This window comes from Stegodyphus dumicola, chromosome 5 (assembly GCF_044657685.1).
Source record: "Stegodyphus dumicola isolate Sdum_Otavi_A_Nest chromosome 5, ASM4465768v1".
Classification (NCBI taxonomy): Eukaryota; Metazoa; Arthropoda; class Arachnida; order Araneae; family Eresidae; genus Stegodyphus; species Stegodyphus dumicola.
The window spans coordinates 126,759,281-126,779,866 of record NC_140772.1 but is presented as its reverse complement, the minus strand read 5'-3'; the positions used below and the strand labels follow the sequence as shown (position 1 = coordinate 126,779,866).

The window sequence follows — 20,586 nt, the reverse complement described above, 5'->3', positions numbered from 1 at the left end:
TACTATTAAAACGTGTTAATTAAATTTTTTAATTTCCAAAAATTAGTGAAATATTGCAATAACGGGGAAGCATTCTTTTCTGAAATATTCCATTTGTTTGTGTAGTGAAAATAGCAATGTAATTCACGTTCTTTCAGATGTTGAAATGCAACTTAAATCTATTAGGACAACGCTGCCATTGATATGTTTAATATTTTCAGTAATTAATTTACCGAAATTTACGAAGTAGTATATACTTTTAGTTGTGCGATGCCATTTTTATTAGCATTATTATACTATTATTGATGATTTTACGTACTGAATGCTGTGGAAAGTAAATTAAAAGCAAAAGTAGAGTAAATTGTAAAATTTCATTTCAAATAACGATTAGAAAGTACTCCATGAAGGCGTTCTTCCCCTTCTTTCCCAAATAGTCCTCGAGTGCTTTATTATTATATAATAATTCAATTCAATGTCGTTTAAATAACGTACAAATTATTGCTCATTACTCAATTATACGCTTAAATGTTTCACGTTGTTAAAATAAATTGTAATTTATTATATTTTTTTCAAAGGAAGATTTTGATATGAAGAGAGATTAATATAGTACTTTCAAAACAAATTTAATGTCTTCAGAATTATCTTTTACAGATAAGTGTGAATTTTTGGTAGATGGGTAATTTACAGGTTAAGAAACACTACAGCTCATCTCTTTTCTAAAGCAAATCAAGTAAATCCTCAAACGAGTTCTGTGCTTTCAGATTTAATTCTCGATTAGGGATTTTAAAGAATTCCTAACCTGTATTTTATCTGCAATGTGAGAATATTTTGAAAATTTTGATATGAAAAATTGGATAAATATTTATTTGCTCATTATTTCAAGTAAAAATATTCATCCATTCCATTTCCTACCTTCATGAGTGAAAAAGTAATGAATTTCGATAAATTTAATGAAAAAAATGTCATTAAATTTACATCGGAAATTAACTGAAATATTTGGCCGCTTAATGTTTGAGCATCTGTGCATTCGTAGCCTGTCGTAAAACTACCCCCCCTTTTTTTTGGACTTTGAATTCAAAGATCCCTAAGCCGAACGGGAAATCTCCCCTTTCCAAATGTGGTGCCATAAATTCTTTGCGTTTCCTGGACCAGAACGGCATTTCGACATGGGGGGTGGAGCAAAGTCCTTTCATGCCACAACTGCTCAACTTACGTCAATGATTTTATGTCCTTAAGAAAGAAAAGCATGTATTCTGGAGTTAGTAATTAATACTTACGAATGATTCCCCCCTCCAGCTTGTTAGTGTAAAAAACAGAGAAAAAAATTCAATCCACCTTTAACTTTGCCATTTTGTAATGTCAATCGTGCTTCTAAATCCAAAATGTTTCTGTCCCTTACCTTGCCTCTTTGTGCAACTACACAGGTTGCAAGTACCATCGTTTCTTACATTGTGAGAACTATACATTCAAACATGCAGATTCTTCCTTATTTAATTTCTTTAAAAATAATACAGGGTGAAATTATTTGGTGGCAACAATTTGAAAAGTGATACGCCGTTTACAGCGAACCAACGAAATACATGTTATGTTAAATTCTAAGAAACATTCACATTAATAAGTTCAATTTCAAATTGAATATTAGGACTGATTTCTGGACTTGCGTTTAATGGAAAAGCTAGTAAGATGTTCAGTATATGAACAAAATTAAACGCTACGGAATGACATATAATGAAAATTACGAACTGCAAATAATATACCAAGATTTCTCTTAACTTGCAAAGTTCATTTCAAAATACCAGAATCCTGCCTAGTTACTTCTTTGATTTATACTTAGAAAATATATCTACTGATTATTCGATCATAATGCGAATTATACAGAAACAAATTAATATATAAAATAAGTACTTTATAATAAATAGTTACAATTAATTTCCACTTCCACCGCTTTTTGATTTAGGATTGCGAAAGGAGAAACCTTTCCTTTAGGGGAGGTCGCCTTTAATAATTTTCAGGTTTGAGACTAAGGAATACAAAGGAACGTTTCCTGTTTTCCGCTCACTGCTATCCCTAAACTGGGGTAGGTCATGAAGTTATTATTTCATAGTCGGATGCTGGAATTTTAACTTTTGCAAGCACTTGAATTTAGTTGTTTCAGGTGCTTCCAAAGGCCTCCTATCTGCGTCATACAGAGAATGCACCATATAGGTAGGGAGGCCCTTAATAACTTCAAAGAAAATGAATTCCATTATCTACATATACTTAAAGATTCTAAAGTTAAAAGTAAATTGGAATCAAATCAAGGCTATTCCTCAACTATATTAATATTAACAATCGTGTAAAAGGGGTTTAACGCAAAATCAAAACATATCAAAATTAAAATAAGAATTTATAGCAGTACAAATTCTAAAAATAAAAAGGAAAAGGAAAAGGGAAAAAAATACAAGATAAAAAATATAAAAATAATAATTAATCTTCTTTTATAGAAATTCTAATTCCGAACTCATCAAGGGAAAATGAATTAAAGCTTCTATATATATGTAATGGAATCCGTCTTAAAGTTTAAACACGTAAATGTATTTCAGCAGGACACTTAAAGGGCCCCCTAAGCATTCGGGCGCCTATGCGACGGCATTCTTTGCATACCCTTATTTACACCACTGCTAGGTGTACTCTATGTCTCCTGAAAATACGCTGTAAACGCTGTACTGATACACCCTGTATATGACATAGACGCGTCGTTTTAAATAAAAGGCAAAAGTGACGGTTTATTGGCCGAGGGGATGGACAATCCCAAATGGATGCAGCTCAAGATCTAAATATCCTTCGAAGAACTTTCTAAGCAGTGAATCAGTTAGTAGGCATTATGATCTAGGATGGCTAAGATAACTGCATCCGAACTCCTTTTTCTGTCCGGTCGTCTTAAAGAAAGCGTGCAATGACTACAAGAGTGTTGGTTTTAGATCTTCGACCGCTACAGGATCTCGAATCAGCCATTCAACTATTGCATTACTGCATGAACGTTTTACGAAATTGAACTTTATGCGGGAAAATCAATGTTCTGCGTCCCATTCAGCTCATTTTCCAAAGATGTCCGTTTAAGATGGTATGGTATTCATGTTAAGTGAAGGCAAAAGGAATGGGACCGGATACTGTTTATTGACGAGTCCAGATGCAATATGAACAACGATTCTAAATATGGTTTGATCTGGAGAGACCTAGGAGCACTTAAGTTGACCTCCGTTATTTGTGAAATGTCCCATTTCCACTGAAACGACTGAAGCGGTTTGGGATGGAAGAATAAAAAATGCCTTCACAAAATGTCTTTCATAGAGGTTCGGTAACGGCTCGCAGATACTTAAATGAGGACTTGGAATGGCATAGAGCTTTTGGCCCCAGAGTTTTGCTGATGAGTGACTATGCTCATCCGCATCGAGCCTCTTTGTCAGAATACTTGGAAACAGAAGATATCATTCGAATAGGTTTACAGCTTACTCACCAGACTTGAGTCCGATTGAGCACATGCGGTATGAAACAAAAGGTTATATCAGACATTCAAAACATTTCGGAAGAACAATACTTTAGTACAATATTCTTGCTTTGTCAATTGATACAGCCAATCATTACGGATCACTTTGTGGTTACCATGTAAAGGGGAAACTAATTCTCCATTACAGATGGGGATTAATGATGAGAGATTTGATGCTAATAGCTGATTGATTGTTAAAAATGAACAATTTTTTTTTCCAAAAGAAAAAACAACTTAAAATTTTGTGCCCAAAGAAATGCGTCTATCTGTCATTGGTAAAACAGGTAGAAAAATTGTTTAAAGCAGTTGTTCGTCCGAAATAAATAGATGTGTGATAGCAGAATCTGAAACGTGCATTTTCAGAAGTGTTGCATACAACTCCATAAGGCCTTGATTGATAGTTTGGTAAATTATATGAAATCTAGATGCGAGTTTTGCGTTTTTGTCAGAATTGACCATACAGCATATTAGGAAATACTAGTAGTAAAACTGGAAAGGGAATGTGGTCATTTTTAAATTTTATTAGTTTGACTGTAAATTCAATAGTTTCCGATTAATCAGCTGACTTATATAGCAAGTTATGTTAAATACTGCTTTTGTACAAATTATTTTAATATCTTTTTATTTATTTATTTATTTATTTATTTTATTTTATTTTTTGTTAAGTATAATTTATTTATTAAGTTTTATTTCAATCAATACCCGTTAATTTTGAAGAGCTTTGTAGTTAGTTAAATAATGTAAGTCTTCTTCCAAAAGCTGTAAAATCGTTCCCTCTAGCATTCAAAATAGTAAATATCTGAATCGCAGTGCTTAGCAATAAGCTGTTCTGCATGTTTGCATAGGATCCTTCTGAGTTTCAGGCTGAATAATATCGCATTTTTTCAAATTTGGTTAGCAAAATTATTGCTAACTTATGCTCGCGATGGTTGGCTGCCGTGTATGGGGGGTAAATTTCTCAAACATGGATCGGGATCAGATAGCAGTGCAGGGTTGAAGATGCATCGTCACATGCAAGCGTGCAAAGAACATTATTTTTTTCAATAAAATGCAGTATTTGGGATATTAAAAAGTCCTAGAAGGTGCTTAAAGTGTCGACCACCAGCTCCACATAGAATCACAGTCGTTTTGAAATATTCCGGACGCCTCTTGAAAGCCTGCGGTAGTTACGCTGACACGTACAACAAATCTCGCTTCACTGCCTGTGGATGTATCGTCGTGGTAATTGGGGTTCTTCCTGCCAGTGGGTGGTGTATCGTCTCTTCACTGCGTATGGTTAATTTCCGAAGGGGCTCTGCTTAAGAGAGAAGCACACGGATTACTTCTGCGTGACGGAGCGCTATCTCTTTGATTTCAGGGGTCCGTGGTATTTGCCCCCAATTGCACATCTCTTGAAGAAACTCGTTTCACATAAACTTTCATGCAGTCATGCGAACGTGTAGTGGTTCGGAATACGCATCATCGGGTAACCCTCCCGGTTCAGGTACACATGAGAGCTCGCCCGTTATCAGCATCTCCATTTGCTAGAGGCCTATCTCCTAACCCCACATTTGTGAAACCTCCTAACCTACTATCAATATAATGGTTAACGATGCTGGTTGCTTTAATTATGGGCACGAGTTCGAATTCTGGAAAAGGCTTGGGTGTCTGTAAGTGTATAGTGTCTTTGCGGCATAGAAGCACTTAAAATACTAGCGAGCCGAAAGCCCTATGAGTGGTTTAGTGGTTGGGGAAGAAAGGTAAGAGACGTCAGACCGTCTTCTGGGGTGCTCTTCATCAAAATTGGGGCGGAACTGCATAGTTAGTAAAATAAGACTATGCCTGTACGATCAGTGGTGAAATTTTGGTGTCCTGCCTACTTGTAACAGCACTAATATATCTCCAGGTGGTTGTCGAAGTCGTTTTTATCAGCTGTCTTTCGTCTATCGTTTTATGATTCTGTTTTTGACTTTGATTTCGTCTTTGAGAAATCTTCTTCTCCCAGAAGTTTGTACACCTTGGTCAGAAAAATGTATGAATGAAATTTATTATTTTATAATTGGTTTCTGTAAGTTATGTCAATGTTCAAGATCGTTTCATTTTAGATTTAGCACGATCAAATAATAACCAGTCACACTTCACACTTACGGTTCATGCCTTATACTTGTTGAGGTAATAAAAGAATTCATCTCATCGTACTGGTGTATCATAACACTCATTGCTCCTTTTACCAGATATTTATTAGTTTTGCTTTTCTCCCTTTGTTTTTTGCTTTGAAGTAGCTGCATAGCAAATTTTACTCTAGGTTGTTTGTGTACTCAAAAATGTTCGAGTTTGACTTTGTTCATGTGTAATGTTTGCTGTTTGCAGATTTGGTGTTACAGTAGGAAGCTTATCATATTGTACAGCTTTTTACTCCACAATCGGAAATGTTTTTGTGAGATACAGTGCTTAAAAGTTAATAATTTTCGCTCTATTGCCATGATGGCCATTACTGATAGAAATTTATCCAGCGCAACTTAAAGCTCATGCGAACAAAAAGGTCACCTTTTACAATTTTACTTTGTGAATTGCAGTTTTGCTTCTCGCGTAGTTTTCTACAATGTCTCCTGACTCTTTCTTTGAGAGCAATTTTTATTGGGTGATTGAAAATCTTGGAACATTCAAAAACTAAAACATGTCGAGGACATAAAAGCCATCTATCTATCTTGACGATTCTGTAGTGTCATTCCGTGAGTAGAATGATATTGTTTTAAGATCGCTTCTTAGTGGTATTTATTTTCGGGATGTTTATTGAAAAAAATAGTTTTACATGTGCGTTGTTGTATAATGCACGTTCTCTTGGCAGTTTTTTATTTCGTTTCTTTTGGAACTTTTTTTTTTTTTTTTTTTTTTTTTTTGACAGGGACAATGAAGTGCCACTTTAAGAAGTTGAAGCAAGTAAAGGGTTTATTAAGGCATGGCAAAATATGAAGGTCTCTTAAAATGAGAATTTTTTAATGAAAAAGGAGCATTGCATTAGAAAGAGTAGACTGAATAATAGCTGTTGTATGTAAACTGGGAACTGATTCTGTTGTTGTAGGGGGAAGAGGATATTTTTGGAATTTAGCTTTCTCTAGTGCATATACTATATAGTATTGAGCCAGTTTGCAAAAATTTTGGTTAAAACAAAGGTGACCAGATTTTTCCGAAGCCCGTGAGACAAAAGGTAGTTTGGGCGATTAAAAATAATTTTAAACATTTGGAGTTTTACAGTTGCTGACATGTTACAGTGAAATAAACCAGTTCCCAAACGAATCCCACATTTCCAAACGATTTTAGTTTCCTGTGAAGGTAGTCGCCTGAGAAAACTGACTGTTGTTGACAGTATTGGTATTTTGGTAGTCAGAAAATGTTTTTCTTCTTAGGAATACTGTCTACTTTCAGAGGTGATCGTTTTATCTGTGTTACCTGAATATACGCTGCGATGCCTCATTATAGGCATACTGTCGCTTCATTTAGCTCAGCTTCAGTTTTATATTCGGACAACTATAAATTTTTTCATATATTTCTGATCTTTCTATCTATTTCATTGAATAACTTGCAGTTACCTTACTATTTTTCGTCGAAGTATTTTCTTTATTAAGTTAAACTTTCTTGCATGTGTTTACATTCTGCAATATTTTATAAGGTATATACAATATTTTTATACACTTAAAATAGAGATGACTTAGTTATAACGTATTTCTCCTGCCTTCCTAACGTGCCTTCGTGGTGTAATGGCCAGCGCACTGAGCCGGCATTCCAGAGGTCCGCGGTTCGATTCCCGGCGAAGGCGTTGCTAATTTTTTATCAATTCTCTTCCAAAAATTACCTAATGTCGATACAAGTGGTGCATGAACTAAAAGGGTGGTGGATGATGATTTCTCCCCACCCATGATTTGGTCATTGAGTCCCCTAAAAACCCCAGTCGCCCTTTAAAAGGGGTATATAACGTATTTCTCCCGCCTTTCTAGCGTGCCTTCGTGGTGTAATGGCCAGTACACTTTGCCGGTATTCCAGAGGTCCGCGGTTCGATTCCCGGCGTCCGCTTTGCTAATTTTTCATCACTTCTCTTCCAAATAATACCTAATGTCTTTACATAGTTTCAGTGTCCATTTTCTAAATAAAAGACGCAGCTCTGCCCCGGGAAGAGATCAACCAATCAGAAGAAAGTTCTGCTTCTGAAGGATCACGTGATCCCAATCTGAGCGATAATCGATTACTATTTGGCGTTCAAGTATTTGTAGTAAGTAAAAATGATAACCTAGCTTTGTAGGTTTCGTGGAAATGTGCGGGTTTTGAAAATTGTCCCTTTCGACGTCCATTCCCTTGTAGTGGAATCGATTGATTAAGATGGAGATTTGATTGATTGGAACTTAAGCTGGAGAAAATGCATCGCCATAACAGACAACATCTTGTATTCATGATAGTGAAAAACAGCCGTTGCATCTTTTGCTGGATTTATGTAACTTACTTGATTTGCATATTTATCAGTATCTGACTATTTGATAAATAAGTTTTTTTCAACTTCGTATGCACATTTATAACAAATATTTTTACACGTTATAGGTGTGCTCGAATAAAATAGCGAAACGGAACGCAAAGTTTTTTAGTTTGCAATTAGTTTGCGTCCCGTTATTACCCCAATATTATTCAAAACCAATAGGTGATTTAGGGGTCTCTTAAACTTTATGGAATTTTGTTACTTGAAGAATTATATTTTGGCATTCAAAAATAGATTTTAGACGATGTTTCATGTGAAAAAAAAAATAGAAATATAGTACTCTGCTTCCAGTATCAAAAGGAAGAGGTTCTCAAGTTATTAAGTATTTATAACAACATCTACTAATGATGCCTTATCTATGTTAGTGTAATTCAATAAATCAGGGGTTGGCAAATACTTTTAAGCGAGGGCCAAAATGAAATTTTCAAAATGTCTCCCGGGCCGGAAGACTATACCGCGTACGCTGTGCACACGCGAATGTTTTGGGTGGAGTTTTTTCCCTGCTCAAGAAATTTTTTTTGACAAAAACACTATAAGTATCATTTTAAACTTTAAAATTTAAAGCATTTGGACAGAAAAATTTGACAGTTAATGAAAGATAATAGTAATAATAAAGTGTCTTACTTAGGTGTATATGCGAACAATTTGTGCCCAGTAAAATATGTCACGTAATTTTTAAAGAAATGTGATCCATTATATTAAATTAATGGTCATTAAATAAATCAGTTAATGAAAGATTTTTTTTTATATTTATTTATTTATATCTTAACGATACAAATTATTTTATTTTGATCATAGATATTACATTTTTATATTTATATTACATTTTGTAAATATCGTAGTAAAAAGAAAAGACAAACATCAAACGCTAAAATAGAATAGCTTTAGTTAATGCGAAACGTGAAATCTGGAATGTTCATTTGATATTATTTCTTCAAAATTTGGATCCAAATTATTTGTAGCATTCCTTAATACCGAGTGTAGATTTTCGTCAGTAATTTGTGATCGATATTTATTTTTCGTGTAAATCATTAACGAAAAAGTTCTTTTCACAAAAGTTCGTATGTTGAATCAAATAAAATTAGGTATTTTTGAACATAGTTCAAAAAATGTTTGAAATGTTCTGTATTCAAAGCACCGTAGAAAACACTCAACTCGTTTGAATGAAAATTTTCTTTTAGTAAATTATTTGATTGTAAATCAATTACTTCTAGCTGAATTTCAACAGGAGCTTCTTGCACGTCAAAATTGAAAGGTTGACTAATTAATGATAAAGGTTTTTCAATAGATTTGAATACTTGAAATCTTCTTGGGAATGCAGGTCTTGTGTTATTGCACTATATTTAAGAAAATCGGTATTTTTCAATGATTCTTTATTACAATAAAATAATATATGTATAAGCAATTAAAGAAAGAGAAGTGTTATCGAATTTTTAAATTCTGTTGAGCATTGTGTTTCCTATTACTCTTTTAGATATATTAAAAAAGTTAAGTTAAAAACTTAAATTGTATTAAAATTAAAATATCGTCTTTGGTCATAAAGTTTGAAAATTTTTCAATGGAATCATAATTATTAAACGTAATTATACGTCAATGTACCTGTAGAGATTGCAAAAAGTTTTAAACTTGTTTGGTCAAGAGTTTGTTGAAACTGAAATTTTTTTAAAAAATAAGTGGTGGTCGGAAAATTGTTTCGAGAGGTTCGTACCCGTGGGAATGCCATTTATGGTTTAAAATGGTGTTATTAAATTTAATACAGTTGTTAAACAGTGTGCAATTGAGGTATATTTTCCATTTATCTATAGTAAAAATTGAAAGCATTTCTGGAAATAAATTTTGAAGTTGCACTAGACTATTGTAAATTCCATGCAAGGAAAAAAAAGTGTGCAAGTTTTCAAAATCATAACAGTTAATTTCTTGTTCTTTAGTGGTAGAAATAATTGCTCAAACTAAATGCTTTATTACACCGTATTTACATAAAACGTTAATTTTTTTAGATGTGCTATTTACGTTTTGTGTGAGCTGTGTTGTCAGAAAGAAGTATGGATATGATGTGGAACAGAATTTAATCCTTCTTTATTTCTTTATAAAACGTTTTTGAAATATTATTTAGTATAATCGCCTGTCAATTATCATATCCACTTTTTCTTGTGGAAAGTAAGTTCTGTAAAACGTGTAATAAATAACATGAAATGAAAATCCTACAGAATTTAGAATATTTTTTATTCCAGTAACATGAAGACTAATATCTTGCAAATAGCATAATCAGTTTCTATTTTTATCGGTAATTATTTTCGTAATCCCCTGCCGATAAAAGTTTTAAAATAAATACAAAAGATAAAGGCCATTTTCTGTTTAGATAACTTCGTAATTTTCCGAAAAGGTACCAAAGTTTGTTTATCGTTAAATAAAATGAAATTTTGTAAACAGTAAACTAACTAATGCGAAAGAAAAAGTACCATGAATCCATCTTTGTTCATTTTTGTGAAATACCGTAGGAATTAAGCCCAGAGATAAAAAAAAAACAGTTTAAAGATAAACTATTTTCGATTTCTGAGCAAGTCTATTTACACATTTTAGTTTTAAAAAGTTTTTTGCTTAATTTTTCTGAAATTTTGTTTAACTATGTTAAAACTCATTTTTGCGAATGTAGTTGCATTAGTACAATGACATATCTATTAATTATATGCATTTTCACAATCCACAATCCAAGAATCAGAAATTTCATTACATTTTCCTGTTTTCTATAATGATTGTCACAGTGCTCGATCATTTGATGGGCAGATTTCTTTGCGATGACTGTCTGACAAAGAAGAGATGCCTTAATGAAGGAATTTCAAGGAAAACTAGTTCGTATACACGTTATGCTTGAGGAAAGCCACGAAAATACTCGTGCAGCCAGCTCGTTCGTTGAATTCAAATCCAGCTCAAACTACCGATATTCAGCTGTCGTACTGTCTTATTAACTAGGCCATTGGTGGGCTCAATCATATCGCAGGATAGCAATTTAAAATCCAGTAATTTGATGAGCAGAGTTTACAGTAATGGAGCATAATAAGATATGTGAAATTAAGTGACAGATAATTATCCAAGAAAATTCGCCTCGATGCTTCAGAGCATTCAGAATCTGCCAGAAAATAAATGTAACTGTTGGCATACAAACCGTTTCTCAAATTAGGAATCTGCCTTTGATATAACGGAGCTCTGAAGAATGTGAATTCCAGTAGGTACGACATGATTGACTCTAATATAGACACTATCCAGATTCATCTATGAATTTTATATCAGTTGATTATTATCTGTTTCATGTGATATGTTCTTTCGCCAAAAAAGTCGAACTGCCTTGGATAAGCAAGTCCATGCAACATACAAGATGTATTCTAGCACAGTGTTTCTCAACCGCCGGCCCACAAGAAATATTTGCCGGTTCGCGAAATATCCGCGAAAATGGAATTTTCTTGGAGTTTTAGTTAAGTTTCGGTAGTTTTATTCTCGATGCAATATTTTAAGTAAGTTGAATGTACATATGTAAATTATAACAAATAAAATGCTTTAAAAATTATTTTTGGCTTATTTATGTGAAAAAATTGTGCCAAGGGGTGGTGGAAAAATTGTGCCAATTATTAAACTTACCGGTCCGCGAGAACGTACCGAAATATTTTACCGGTCCTTGGAGTAAATCCAGTTGAGAAACACTGTTCTAGCAAATATCAATGTGCGCGAAGCCGTCTTTTATTCACAATAGAAACAGATATCCGTTTTATGTTGCTAAGAAAAGATGTATATCTACTTCAACTGTGACAAGCTATAAGATGCATTGGCTCTCTTCTTAGCCCTTTGATTCCGTATATGATTACCATAAGTTTTTTTAGATGGTAGACTGTGTAAAGTTGCTGTTTTTCAAATTGTAAGCTCTCTAATTATCTGTACATATCCTATTAGAGCACAATGACTAATACTTAATTTCGATTCAACTTATCACTAGACCATTTCCATCTGGCTAATTACTTGCTATCTTAAGGAATCAGATAAACAATTTTCCCAAGGCATCGGGCATAACTAATATTTCAGATGCTAAGGTTCAACTAAGACATTTTCAAAATCAGAATATTTACATATATGAACATTACTGGAGCACCACTGCTGTAAAAATAAGCGCCTAGTTTTTATTTATTTATTTATTATTTTTTTTTTTAATGATTACCCTCTGTATAGATGCTTTTCCTAATTTAGCCGTACAATAATCTGCATCTGTGATCTTAATCATTTCTTTTTTGAGTGATATTAATGATAAACTGCTTGTTTCTTAACTTTTGGAGCGCAGTGTCCTAGCGAACTTGACTATTATTGTTATTATACTGTAATAGCTGTTTTCTTTCATTCAAAATTAGGTATGGTTACCGTTACACAACAGAAGAGTGTCCTGAAGGTGTTTTTATGATGTGCATCCAATCTGTAACGGGTGTGATGATCCAGTGCCTTGTTGCGGGTATGGTGTTTGCCAAAATAGCACGTCCGAAAAAACGAAGTCAAACGCTAATGTTCAGCCGTTACGCCGTTGTGTGCCTTAGAGATGGAAAATTATGCCTGATGTGGCGTGTAGGTGACATGCGCAAATCGCATATCATCGGTGCTCAAATAAGTGCGCAAGTTATTAGAAGAAAAGTAACACTGGAAGGAGAAGTTATACCGTATTATCACACACAGTTGGAGGTAAGCATTTCGATGTGAAATTATCCTAATATGGCTACTGTTTATTAAACTTTAAAATTTAATAATTTTTTTTGAGTTTATTATAGTATCGTAGCCATCTTTATTCATTCAGTAAAGAAATGTAAAATTTTTAGTTTCTTATGATGAAAATCGCAGAACTACATATTTTTCAAATGAGAGAAATCTATTATTTGTGACTACAGATCGTTATCCTGTACAAACATGAAGTAAAGGTTTAATATTCAACCACGATTTTAGATATAGTACTACTAACAATCAGAGGGAAGTGCACGGGGAAGGGAATAATGTGTCTTTATCATAATGATTAATGGAGAAGACGAGTAATTTGAAAAAAAAAAAAAAAAGTAAAAATGTACGTGAACTTGATAATTACGTCATTTGACTGCTGACATGGGAAACGTATACTGACAAGTTTATGTGCAGAGTGTGCATTAAATTTCCGAGTCAAATGGTAACTTGCAAAAGATTGCCAAAAGCTAGAGATGTGGAAGTGATGTATAACTAAATTTTATCTAGTTACTAGGATGAAACTGATGATAGGTTTCTTTTATAGCTAAATATGGAAGTTGGTTCTACTATTCTCAGAAATCGTAAAATTAACTGCTCCTACCACCTACCATTTTAAAAGGTGTGAAACGTCACCATATCAGGGTAAGCAATATTTTGCAGAAACCAGCGCTGTAAATATAATGTTATAAACGTTAATTATTGAAAATTTCTTTTATTGCGAAAGTGGTGATTATATAATTTTCAATTTAATTTACATTTTATACACAGATTGATTAAATTCAACCGTGTAGGAAATCACAAAGTGTATAATAAAACAATACTTCTGATCCGAAGTTGACTCTGAACTACAAACTCTTGAACTGAGAACTTATGTTCTCTGCGGTCTTATATAGTTTTACCCCGGGCGATAAGAAATCATCAGTACCTTCGATTTCTCGAAATTATTGGAAAGTATATACGGTTGAAGTTATATATAAAAGCCAGATACAATTATAGTTAAGTACAGAGATCAAGTACAGTTATTCAACTACAGTAACAGTTGTGATTATACAAGGATTATACAAGTGTCGCCATTGATCGCCAAGTTGGCGGCTTTGGGCGATCGCCAATAACATCGCCAACTTGGGAATATCTCGCCAATTTAGCGAGATAGCCATTTTCCTCCATGTTAAGTAGACTTTAGACTTGCCTTTGTAACCTTATTTTTCTCGCAAAGCCTCACTCTAAATTTCATGTTACAAAGTTGTAACATTGCACAGCACGTTCCAGGCAGTACAATCGCTGGACAGGAATCCATACATATAACTAAGGAAAATCAATGCAATATTAAAACAATAATTTCAATAAGTAATATATAACGAATGAAATACTCGGTACGCCAACGTTCAGTTCGTCGCCAACGGTTCGACGCCAGCGTTCCGACGCGTGGTCAATTGGGCACGAGGTCGTTTCGACGCGGCGTCAGTTCGATGCCATACTTTTTTGCTTTTGTTTGACGCCATACTTTTCGTATTTTTAATTATTTTTAGAAAAAGTTTAAATCATCATTCAAATAAATTTGGTGTCATCATCATTTGGTATTTCACACCCCACATCATGGGAATTCATAGATGGTCTCAGGCGTGTTCAAAAATCAATTGATCAATGTTATGAACAATTTGTACGTGGAGATGAACCGCCGCACAAACGGAATAGGTATCTGCGAGCTGATATGAGAATTAAGGTGATAGTTGAAGATTTTGAAAATCGAGAAATAATGGAATACCTAAAAGGTGTGGCGCATAACTTTGCAATGGATTAGTATAATAACAGTTCTGTGATGTAATCTTATTTATCTCTAATCTTATTTATCTGTAATTATATTTGTATGCAATATAATATAACTACTTTGTAACCATATGTTTATTTACCATTTGTGTATTTTGCCTTTTTGACGCTGTTTTGTGAAATAAATAAATAAAAAAAAAACCCTCTCTCATGTCCCGGGGCCTTGACGTTGGCGAGGGGGCTTCTCACTAATCTGTGACGCAAACCAAAATCTTGAACACTTTCACACATATATTTATTTCAAATATGCATGCAGGGCCCACCAGCCGCCGAGCGGTAAAGTCGCTGAACGCTGGTAGTTCGGTCCGAGGTTCGAATCCCGCGAACGGGCTGGCTGCATGGGTGTTTTCGTGGTTTTCCCCATGTGTAACGTGTATACAAGCCAGTTTCCCTTAGAAAGTCCTCCACGAAGGCATCCCTCCCCTTAGGCAGATAGCCCTAGTGTGCTTTGCCATAATTAAATACACCACACCACACCACACCAAATATGCATGCAGACAATCGTAATTCATGCAGACATGTATGCAGACAATCGTTCAATAAATAAAAATCAGTTATATTACTTATTTATATTACTTCATATTTATTCTAAAAATAAATAAAAATACGAAAAAAATTATGGCGTCGAAACGTTTGCATGGAACCGTTGGCGTCGAACCGACCTGCTTCGTGAAATACTAATCAATAATTAAATGCATGAACTAACAAATTCATATACACATAGGACCATAATGACCATAGCATACAAATATTTACGTTATGTACACTATGGGGACTACGTACTATGGCAATACGGTAAGGGACTAGCCTGCCATTTCTACGATTTTAGGCTTAGAATACGATGACATACAGATCCGAACATCGTTCAGCCTGTTTAGGATAGTGTAAGGACTGTCACAGGATGACTGTAATTTAGACGAACGCTATAGCTTCGGCTATATGTCACTTTTACTTGACTTGCTGCATTGGTTAACATTTCACAGTCCCACCGTTTCTGTGTTTTTCGAGAAATGGGGATAGCAGAAGAAAACAAAGACATGAGACACGATGTGGTACATGAGCTGAAAACCAGTTCATGAATAGACCGAGTATTTGAAAGGAAAAAATATAGATGCCGTTTTTTCTTCTTCTGAACAGGACGCTGTGTGTTAAGTAAACTAAGTGAAGCAGAATGAACTGCTGTAAAATGTCATTAAAGCAAATGGCAACGATCATATTCAAACGATAGATTTCTTGCAAAATGTGAAAGTTGCACTAGTGTAGCAGTTTAAGAGTTAGATTATGAACCTTAAATTTCATTAAGAGTTTGAAAATGTTCTACAGACAAAGATTAATTCAAATAGCCCTTCAAAATGTAACTACGGAAAATTGACAGAAATAAGTAAATATTCTTAAAGCTATGAAAATTATATCACTTGCCTGTATTTAAGTAATTCAATTAACAATTAAATATTGCTTCTTTAAAGTAGGAATTTCGAACAGTCAAGTGAAAGTGTTGATGGTGAAACTGTAATTATGGATGAAGAAGACTGGGATGCCAATGTAATGACGTCAGACTTGATGCACAATTAAAAAAGTGCTTGAAAACATTTTACCAGATGAACATTTAAGTTGTGGAGATGAAGAAGAAAATGAAGAAATATCCCACAATCTTTTAAAAACGCTATTACTGCATTGACACCCTCAAAATTTTTTTTGCGTGTAATAAATACAAGCGAAAATTTATTTCAAAAATTGAATTCAATTCATAGCGGTTTGCCTAAGATTCAGTATAAAAAAATACGTCAGAAGACAATTAAAGACATTGTCTTTAAAAAAAGTTTAAAATTTGCTTTAAAATGTTCTTGGGAAAAAAATTCGCTAATTTAAGGTGATAATTCAAATAAAAGTTATGACTTTTTTTCAGTTTTACGTAACATACAGAAATTTACGTTATTACGATATAAAAATTTAAAATTTATATGAATAGTTATTAAATATTAATTGCAAAAATTTGTTACTACTATTTTAAACAATTACAATTATTAATAATTAATATATATTTAATATATTAATTAAATATATATATATATTAATATAAAATTTATTTAAATATAGCTAATATTTTAAACAAATCGAAAGGGCTATAAAATGTATAATAATATCACTTAATAGTATTACAGTTGTGTCCGTAATATATATATATATACACTGGCGGACATTTGCCATGGATGGATGACAGTAGTAGCGATAGCAGCCACAAAATGGAAGGCAGGAAAACGTAGAAATTAGAATGAGTGCGGGCAGTACCGATCCTAGACCGTCGGGCGGCCACGTGCAAATTAAAACTGCCGCCCATTTTTACAGCGCGCTAGGAGGAGGGAGCGCCCAGACCTGGATAGTTCGAGGCTTCTTTAACACAGTTAAACGCCGCAACCCCCTAAAGGCGATCCAAGGAGCAGTAAACCTATCAGTAGTGTAGGCGAGCTAAGCCTAAACCGAGTCGACGGGCATACTCAGCAACTCACATTCCACGTTCCTTCTTATTGGGAATATAGAAACATCTGCTATGAACAGGGGCTCCAACCCCGGACAACAGAACGAAATCACTTAAACATTGTCAGACAGACCGAGCCACCAATCTAGCCTGCTAAATGTGCCTTGGTAAACACACGTCGGTTTCAGGCGCCCCCCCCTTAGGGGAGGAACCTAGGAAGGATATGAATATGCAGTTTTGAGGCTCAAGGAGTCCATTTGAAACCTCAAGCAGTCTAAAGGCTCGCCGAAATCTCTGAGTCCACCAGTAGGGTTGTTCCCCGCCGGGACAACCATGAATATCTGAATATCTTTGTAATTAAACATTCTACTGGATACATTAAGACTCCTTACAAAACTCATTTCTACACTTAATGCACTGTGTACATTACCTACATAATTACATTGAACATTACTCTTGATTATATAACATAGGCACTGGTAATAACTGTTTGTTATATACAACATAATTCTTCTCCGGAGGCACTTAGAAATATAATATGTTTGGTAATTATTTCGTGCTCCTTAAATTTAGATTCTTGTGCTGTGCACCATCTTGTGCCCCCCCCCACTAGGATCGGCTCTGAGTGTGGGATGCAGTAAGACGTGTTGTGCGTATGCATATTTTGGATTGCGGAAGCTGTTCGTCATGGGATAGCGCTGGTAAGAGATATAAAAGATTTGATGCGTATTGACCATTGTTGTTCAAAAACAAAATTTAACGCGAAAGAATCTATTGAGGAACTTGCTATTTTCGGTGTGCCTTTCCGACATCACTTGGGTGATTTAACGCGGGCCATATTATTCGCAAGATAATAACGGATGTTGTTAGGGAGTTCGACGTTAGCCACAATGTTGTTTCAAGGCTTTGGAAATCATTTCAAACAAACGGAATGTGTAGCAAACGTCACGGGAGAGGTGGTGTTCGCAGTACGACGCCCGCAGAAAATAAGTATATAGTGCTATCAACAAAAAGGAACCGACGCAGCACAGTTACTGAAGTAGCAAATCAGTTACTTGCTGCTACTGACGAGCGAATCTCCAGAAAACCTGTAGCCAAACGTTTGCATCAAGGAGGACTATACCCCCGCCATCCAATTGTACGCGTTCCATTGTCTATACGTCACGTTCCGCCCGTTTGTAATGGTGCCGTCAGCATTGCAATTGGTGGGTAGACGATTGGGCTCGTTGACTATTCTCAGATGAAAGTAGGTTCAGTCGCTCGTCTGATAGTGGACAACTGATGGGGCGTGAGAGTTAACGGCCGTACGTCGCTTTATGCGCTTCCATCTGGGACTATGACTGGTCAACGATACATAATGATGTTCTGCCGCCTCATGTTCGCATTTTCCGTGGTGTTTAGGTGTTAAATTTATATGATGGACGGTAACGCAACATAACATTCGAACAGTCACTGTCCAGGAGTGTCTAGAAAGCGAGGATATTCTACGCCTCGTATGGCCAGCACAATCCCCAGATTTTAATCCCATTGAAAATGTTTGGGATGCTTTGGGAAGGAGTTTTTCTGGTCGGCAATGCTTTCCAATAAACAGGGATACCCTCATCAGTGCACTGACAGAGGAATGGGGCAAAGCATGACATGACCTGTGGAATTTTGCAACTCCCTCCATGGTGACAGTATCTCGAATTAATATCTTACGCTAGAATGGCTACGGACGGTAATTGCATTCCCCCTCCCCCAAATTTTATGTATTCAGCACAAAATAACCATTTTGACCCTTGAACACTTTTCAAAGGCTTCTGGATTGCAGAGCGCAATAAATTATCTTTATTGTTATGTCGTAGTATTCTGGCATTATTTTCTTTCACTTGGCATCCAATCACACTTACTTTTTTACGTCCTACATAGCCGTTTGTGATTCGTCTTTAGCACTTGTCTACCAGTGTATGTTTGACATCATAAATTAAAATTTCGTTTATCATGTCTTTCTCATTTATGCATCGTTTGTGAATGATCCCGTGAAAGACGTGTAAACTGTGTTCCACTGTATTAATAAATTTATTTATTCCTGTTAATTTGTAAGGTCTGTAATTAAGGTCGTAATGTAGCTTTACCATCAAAATACATTATTGTATTTATTGTTATTGTATAAGAGGGACGACATGCTGAAAATGATAATTGAAAACTGGATAGAAACGCTGAAAGGTTGAGAAACGTAAATGAATTCTCTAAAATCCAGACCGGATGGCTCACTTTCGGTCTTGATTCTGATTAGTTATTTCTTTTCGACACAGATCAATAAGATTATTTCTGTACTGTTGGCTCTTAAAAGACTGAAACAATAGCAAAAACTTATTATGGTTTTGCTTTTTTTTTTTTTTTTTTTTTTTTTTTGTAACTTGTTTACTCCTGATGTAATTTTTCATGAAGCTTTCATTCTACAGAAGGGCCATAAGCTTTGTTTTAAATTAAGTAATCTTGGATTGATATTAAGTATAGAGAAATGTTGCAGAATTTATCTAAAACCAAACTAAATGATGAATTTGCCTAGTTTTAAAGTTAATAAACTTCTGGTACACATTTACCATCCCCTATTTATTTGGGAAGTGTTTAATCATTTATGGCTCTTTATTTGCGAAATGTTTAAGCATTTATATGTTTTTATATGGGAAGTGTTTAATCATTTATATCCATGTATACCGATGAGGCATATTCAGTTTCTTATTCATATGTACTTTTCTTAATTCTCAACAAAGACTGCACTTGAATAACAGGTTGAAATACTTGAATTTGAATTAAAATTGTGGTTAGTGAGAATTCATGATCCAAATCGAATTCTTATATTTCACTACAATGACTGAGATAGTTAGCAATATGTAAGAAAATTCTTTTATTCTAGGTTCGATCAGACGATGCTGGAGATCGAGTATTTCTTATCTGGCCAGCAACCATCGTGCATGAAATAGACGAATCCAGCCCCTTTTACAACATGTCTGCGCAAGATATTCTGAGTGACAATTACGAGCTTGTTGTAGCCTTGGAAGGTACTATTGAATCCACTGGGCAGTCTATTCAAGCTCGTACTTCTTTTGTGCCAACAGAAATATTATGGGGACATCGTTTCGAACAAATGGTGTCATATCAGAAGGAAACGGGAGAGTTTCTTGTTGATTATAGGTAAGAAATATTTCAAACTTGATATTTGAATTTCAAACTCTAAGTGTAATAAAGATACGGAAATTTTAACGTCTTTTATCCCAGCACCGTAATTTAATGTAAAACTGATATTCCCAGTAACATCTTTTCATCCTAAAATAGTCTCTTGCTATCGCAGGGAGGGTGGCAGGGATATATCTCACTGATTTAAAATTTTTTATTTAGCTAGTTGGTTTATTCCTGCCGTTCTCATTACTGAAACTTCTTATGCCATAAGCTGTGTGCAGTATCGCCAGGCGATTGTGGAGAGACCGCGGTGAGAGAGAAATCAGACTACTACTAAAGACAATCGATTCCCCCATTATTTGCGTGCAA

General features: G+C 34.8%; 1 protein-coding gene across 3 annotated transcripts in view; it reads left to right on the top strand.

Annotated features, from left to right (window-relative positions):
- LOC118198398 (G protein-activated inward rectifier potassium channel 3-like) overlaps positions 1–20,586 on the top strand; it is a 223,008-nt gene that overhangs the window by 184,295 nt on the left and 18,127 nt on the right. For all 3 annotated transcript variants that reach the window (XM_085817042.1, XM_085817040.1, XM_085817041.1), the window contains exons 3-4: positions 12,401–12,722; positions 19,955–20,232. In XM_085817042.1, coding sequence (XP_085673168.1) covers positions 12,401–12,722; positions 19,955–20,232 — 600 coding nt within the window. The remainder of the gene's footprint in view (positions 1–12,400; positions 12,723–19,954; positions 20,233–20,586) is intronic.